The sequence below is a fragment of the Colobus angolensis genome, unplaced genomic scaffold (assembly GCF_000951035.1).
Source record: "Colobus angolensis palliatus isolate OR3802 unplaced genomic scaffold, Cang.pa_1.0 Scaffold86, whole genome shotgun sequence".
Classification (NCBI taxonomy): Eukaryota; Metazoa; Chordata; class Mammalia; order Primates; family Cercopithecidae; genus Colobus; species Colobus angolensis.
This window is the reverse complement of record NW_012122487.1, coordinates 9902405-9909270: the sequence shown is the minus strand read 5'-3', so window position 1 is coordinate 9909270 and position 6866 is coordinate 9902405. Positions and strand designations below refer to the sequence as shown.

Below are 6866 nucleotides of genomic sequence, written 5' to 3'. Positions count from 1 at the left end.
AGAATTGAACAACTTTATAAATATCTCAGCAATGATTAAGCAACCCAATTTATACCTAAAGAAAACAAATCAATTTATTTAGAATTCCACTAGCAAATTATTCTCTTTAATTCATGTGCAGCATGTATAAATATAAACTTACATTTAAGTACTTCCTTGCTAGTTTGAGAACAATCTTTTTATAATGGGAATGACAGACATATATTTTGATATTCACAGAAAGACCAAATCCAACAGTAATAACAACTTGTTTTAAAAATAAGTATTCAATTATTTCATTTAACTTACAGAATTTTATTTCTTTCCACCAAAAAGTAAGTATGTTAGGCTTTCTGTGGATTGTGTTGCCTTACTCAAACTTTTCTGGAGCCAGCCAATGAACATATTTCATACTCAGTTGAGAGATTTTTATCAGTACACTTAAAGGCAGCAGGATGCATAATTAGGTATGCCTGCCATCTGCATAGCCCTCCAGGTGCAAAAGGCATTAGCTTTATTTAATATTACCACAACATTAATTTTACTCCATTAATTTATGTCATTTGTCCTTTATTTCAAACACAGATTGCCAAAACTAAAGCATTGGGCACAATGACCCAATTCTGATTTTAGTGAAAGTCTTATAAACAAAATCTTAAGCAACCTCCCTAGCTAAGAATATACTTAAGAACGGGAATTGACTGGCTAGCTTTCACATCTTAAAAAAAGGAGTCCTATAAACAAAATGTTCTTGATTTTAGTATTAATATTTTAGAGTTTTTTCCAAAGAGGAAGAACATCACAAAATCACGATTTTAGGTGGCACTCACAAGGCACTAGGAAATATTGAATCACATCATTAGAAAGGTATTGAAAATACCATTCAGTTCCTTTAAGCCCAGAAAAGAGTTTCCATGGAGTTTTTGACACTATTCTAACATTTGTGATCCTCCCTTTCTAACAGAAAGCAGGGTGCAGACCTACAGTTTTGACTCTTGGTGGACAATAGTATCTTGGTAAAATTTTGTTCCTTTGCTTTATGAACTTTTGCTTATAGTTATTATGGCAAATGATACTGGTTTTCCATTGAAAGTAATGAGATACTATTTCTTTTGAGCAAATTTAACTTAAAAAAGTCAGTTTGTTTTAAAGAAAAATGTTTAGTAATTCATAGTAGTTATACAAAAATATGGGAAACATCACGAAGGTTGTATATAAAATAACTGGAACTTTGGAAAGTTTTGTGTAAGTTGATTTGCATCCAACTTCCAAAGAACAAGACATGATTACACAAAAATAAAAATTGAAGGTTATTTAAAGAAAGTACCGAATTTATATGACTCTACGTCTTATAAGTACAACTGTGCCAATCATTTCTTAAAAGCTTATTCTGTGCAAGGTATTAGTACTTCACATGCAGTTATCTCATTTAATTTTCCAAAACAAGATACATCTTTAAAGTTTTGCTGAATGGAATAAAGTACATTTAGGTGAATGAAGTTCAGTGTAGTGGAACCGTGAACGCCAAATATTTTAAGATAGACTCAGGTCAAAAATTGTAATTTCCAGTACATCAATAAGAAAATATGTAAGAAGAAAAATTATGTTTTCCGAGGATAACTGTGTGTGTTTCTGTAAATATGGATGTAAAGAGGAGGAGGGTGGGGGGAGAAAGGATCACAAAATATTCAACACTTGACATAACTTTCCAAAAAGTGTCTAAAGTTAAGTGAACAAGTTGAAGTTTCCTCCTAGAAGCAGCCTAAGGCAGTCTTTTGATGGTGTTATCCTTTTGGAAATTTCAAATAACAACTTCAGGGAGACAGTTCTGAGATCCTTACCATACATTTGCCTCCTGCTTGACAGAATGCCTTTTAAGAGCCTATTATTGAACTTTCAGTACTTGGCTGACAATAAAAATTCTTACACAGATAATATCATTTTTTTTTAAATTACATTGAAATGAATATGGAATACTTGTATTTTGAGGAAAACGAAATTTCAATGCCAAGCATATAAAAATCACCTTAAGAACATTTGCTTTCCCGTTTTCATGCTCTTAGTTAGAACTTTTCTTGACACCAACTTTTGCCTCTTAAGGTATTAGAGGCCAATCCTGCCTTACAAATAACTCTCTTTAGAAAAGGACAAAGTTAAACATTAATTCCTAGTAGTCAAAGTTGAGAAACATCTTTGTGCAAATCAAATGCATTCCAGAATATCTGTCACTGACATGAAACAACACACCAGGGCTGCTGAAAGCAAGTGATGATAGTTTTGACATTCCCACACCTAGATAAAAAAAAAAAAAAAAAAAAAAAAAAATTTATTACTTGTCTCCCTGAACACACCTTTTCAACCTCTCTATTTACTCCGGGATCTCAAGAGGGGCACCAAATCATTGTATGGCATTCTCAGACAATCAAGTAGCTGACCAAATCTAAGGCAGTTTAGTATTGTATATCTCAGAGCAGGGAAGAGCTCCCTTTGCTTCTTCATATCTATCAGAATCTGCTTTGTCAAGATTCATAAAATGGAAAAAAAAACTCTCTCCTCTTTTGTCTAATCTTTCACAAATTTTAATTTTTCTATGCTTCTAACTCCATCACTGTTCTATCAATTCTACTGATCTGCTACATTACCTTGCTATTCCTGTTGCTAATATATATGTGTGTGTGTGTGTTTGTGTGTGTATATATATATATGAAATACTTTATTACTGTTATTATTATCCTTTTGGAGTGGTATGAAGAATACTAGAAATCTGTGGTATTTCCAGTTTGATTTAATCAAACATAATTATATTTATGGAACCTATTATGGCAATCCACTGTTTTGGGTGGTACATTGGTATTAACATTGCAATATTCGTCTTTACTTAAACTCTTTGTTCAAGTACTTTCTTCTTTCACCACAGACGACTACTGTATTTCCAGAAAGAAATAATATAGCAAGCATAAGGCTTCGTTACTTATCCTCAGTACTTATGAATCTATATTTTTTCCTCTCAAACTTTACTTTCCTTCCTCCCTCCCTCCCTCCTTCCATTTTCTCTTTAATGTGCTTTGTCTTTGTTAATTAATAGCTACTCATAGAGTTTCTCCTGTTAGCCAGACATAATGACAGTAGCTCAGCACACATAAACTTTTTTTTTTTTTTTTTGAGACAAGGTTTTATTCCCATCGCCCACTGGAGTACAATGGTGTGATCTTGGCTCACTGCAACTGCTGCCTCTCAGGCTCAAGTGATTCTCCTGCCTCAGCCTTCCGAGTAATTGTCTGGCTTTTTTTTTTTTTTTTTTTGTACTTTCTGTAGTGATGGGGTTTTACCATGTTACTCAGGCTGGTCTCAAAATCCTGAGCTCAAGGATCAGCTCGGCCTCCTGAAGTGCTGGAATTGCAGGTATGAGCCACCACGTGCAACCAACATTTAAGATACTCTATCAGTTTCCCAGTGCTTAAACAAAGTACCACAAACTGTGGCTTAAAACAACAGAAATTTATTTTCTCACAGTATGGAGGCCAGAAGCCTGAAATCAAAGTGTCAATAAGGCCAACTTCCTTCTGAAGGCCCTAGGGAAAAAACATGCCTTGTCTCTTCCAGCTTTTCAGGGCCCCCTAGGTATTCCTTAGCTTGTTTGTTTGTTTGGTTTTATTTTGTCTCCATCTTCATGGGGCCGTCTTCCCTATGTCTGTGCCTTCACAATGCCTACTTAAATGGAAACCACAGTCATAGTATAGAGCACATCCTAAACCAGCATGAACTTAACTCAATACATCTGCAAAGACCCCATTTCCAAAGGTCACGTTCTGAGGTTTCAGATGGACATGAATCATGGGGAGACACTATTTAAACTGGGCTGTTCTTGTTGGGAGCACTTAGACAGAAGGGGTTGGTTGGCTTTCTCCCATACAGTCTGGTAGGGAGCATCCTCTATAAAAATTGGCCTATCATGGGGAGGAGGGAGGGGGGAGGGATTGCATTGGGGAGTTATACATGATATAAATGATGAATTGATGGGTGCTGACGAGTTGATGGGTGCAGCACACCAACATGGCACAAGTATACATACGTAACAAACCTGCACGTTATGCACATGTACCCTAGAACTTAAAGTATAATAAAAAAAAAAAAATTACTTGCTAGCTCAAACTCAGATGGGAGGTTAGTTCATGTTCCAGCAGCCTACCATGAAATAATGGCATCTTTCATTATGGAGAGCCACTAAATGATGGCTAAGAAGGTAGATATGTCACTGGGATACTAAAATGAGTTTTGTTACATTGAGCACCTAAATTTACAATGATTGGTTAACAACTTTTGAGTTGTTGCAATATGTAGTGTCTTCTATTCATTTTGTGTAAGAATCACTGAATTCTCATATTTTAGAACTAAGTAGAACCTTTGTGATAAAATAATCTATCATTTTACAGATAAGATGAATGAGAGGGAAATGCAAGTTTGTTAGCTAATTTGGTACAAAACTAGTAGAGCAAAGTTCCCCTCATTCCTTGCTCAGTGTTCAAGTTGGACTTGTCATGTTTATTAATACAAATAATTTTGATTATGATTTTGTCCATCTGAATACACTTGAATAGTTCTTGACTACACTGGCGAGCAACTTACAATATTACTGCATTAATAGCATCTGAGAAAAACATATACAGGCAAGATATTTCTCTTTCTACAATGTCATCTTCCTCTAATCTATGAGGAGTCTATGAATCTTTAGTGCTAGAAAAAATTGTGGAGGTAAAAAATATTAAGCTTTCCATAATGATGTTGTCCAAAGTTTCTTTAGCTGTAACTATGGACACCATATGTGCAGTTAGACATGATAAAAACCAATTTTAAGTTGTAAATCTTGAACAGTATATAACAAAGCTTTTCCACAGTAAAAAGAACAACAAAAAAAATGCTGGCTGCTTCTTTATTTGTGCACCACTGAAAATTCTTATTTATTCACTTTAATTCTGCATTTACACAAAAATGCTGTAATAAAATATCTGTACACTACTTCTGTTACAAATATAGATAATATTTAAAGTGACTTTATATATTCTAATGTAGGAGTTTCACGCTCTAAAATGGGAATGAACACATGATAATTCCTCACCAGTTGTCTCAATAAACAGCTCCATCTGTTTCCCTTAGTCTTAAACTATTGTATTATAAGATGTTAATATAAGGCAATGAAATGAAGTTATGTTAATCGCCTTAATTTTTCTATCAATTTACTAATGGCAAACAACCAAAATAATTACTAACACTTTGTTTTCTATCATTAAGATTAATACAAATTGAAAACCAATTGCACAGCACACTAACACATTTTTAATGTTGCATCAGTTGTTAAAACCAGCATTGAAGATTTTGGGACCCTTCTATGTTCCTCTATGATTAGCAGCATAGTTGCTTTCTAGAAAAACCATAGTCAACATGGGGTGGCATCATCATTTACTTATAGCAACATGAAAATATTTTATAAAAGGTCAAAAATAAAAATGAAAATTGAGATGTGCATTAAATATAATTTCTTTATAAAATTTAGGGACATTGCTTCATATATTTGCTATTTACTCAATTATAGAAACCAATTTTAGCAGGAAAAATACATATGCATGTAAGAGGTGGGGAGATGCAACGTTTTTATTATACTGTGTTGAAAATTTTAAAATATTGACAGTATTTTTAAAGATTTTCAATAGAAAACTTTTTTTTCTTTTTTTAGTTTGGGGTGGGGAGAGGAGGTAGATTGCCAAATTGAGGCATTTTTTTAAAACTCCCCAAGACTTTATTCTTTATTTTATATTTTCATTTTTCATTCTAATTTACTGAATCCATTTTTTTTTGGTTAGCTTTAGAATTATCTTTCTTTATACTAACCAGATTAGCATGTAGTAATTCTTGCCCATGTGACTACAAAACATTAGATATCTTCACAAATAAAAACCAGATTCACCTACACAAATATTCCTTCTCTTTGACTTTAAGTTCACAAAATGCAAGAAGAAAAGAAAAATGATGAGAGGTTCTCAGTAAGGAAAGCATTTCTATATGAGAAAAACACACTTAAGAGTTATTACCCCCCTATAGTTTTGAAGACCCGCTGAACACAGCATAAAAAAGTCAGGACCAGTCCATTCTCCTCACAGCAGGAGTTGAGCTAGGGGTTGGGGTGGCTTAATTCCCGCAGCCAATTCAAGACAGAACCATCAAAGTGACGGTGCCTTTTGTCCGTTTAAGGATGGCAACAGCTTCTTCATGGGTGACTCCTTCTAGACTCTGCCCATTGACAGCAATGATCTGATCGCCCCTTTTCAGACGTCCATCTTCAGAGGCTGCTCCCTGCAAATTATAAGGTAGACTTGTTTATTTCTCAAAAAATGCTGCCTTGCAGCTCACAACAGAAAAAGATCTCAACAGGAATGTAAATTGCTCTGCATGTACACACATTGCTCCCGGTGCTCCATGGATGCTCTAAGCCATTAAGCAATGATGAACATAGACAAAGAAGGTCTTTCTCCTAAATGGGTTTAGCATTGAGATACCAATTTGAGAGAGAATTTAGCAGTCAACAGATTAGCTGGATGCGTTTTTGGCTGTTCAGCACAGCAGTTGGTGGGAACACAAATTAATAAAGAATATTTGGGAATTTGCCTAGTAGGAATGATTCAATAGAATCCAGGATTTTCTATCCTGTAAAGAAGACCTACAGAAAGAAGGTAAATGATTAGGTAGGAACAAAAATAGTTTTACAGGACAATGGCTTGAGGGATGACAAAATCAAAAGGTCTGAAAAGCACAAAGCCACCTGAACATTCACTATGGCAGGATAAGGCATAAGTTCTAAATTTAAAACCCACTGCTATTTCTAATTCTTTTTG

At 34.5% G+C, this 6866-nt stretch overlaps 1 protein-coding gene across 3 annotated transcripts in view; it reads right to left on the bottom strand.

The window, feature by feature from the left end:
• Positions 1 to 4908: 4908 nt before the first annotated feature.
• Positions 4909 to 6866, bottom strand: part of MPDZ (multiple PDZ domain protein) — a 145080-nt gene continuing 143122 nt past the window's right edge. For all 3 annotated transcript variants that reach the window (XM_011930404.1, XM_011930405.1, XM_011930406.1), the window contains one exon: positions 4909 to 6327. In XM_011930404.1, coding sequence (XP_011785794.1) covers positions 6181 to 6327 — 147 coding nt within the window. In that variant the 3' untranslated portion in view covers positions 4909 to 6180. The remainder of the gene's footprint in view (positions 6328 to 6866) is intronic.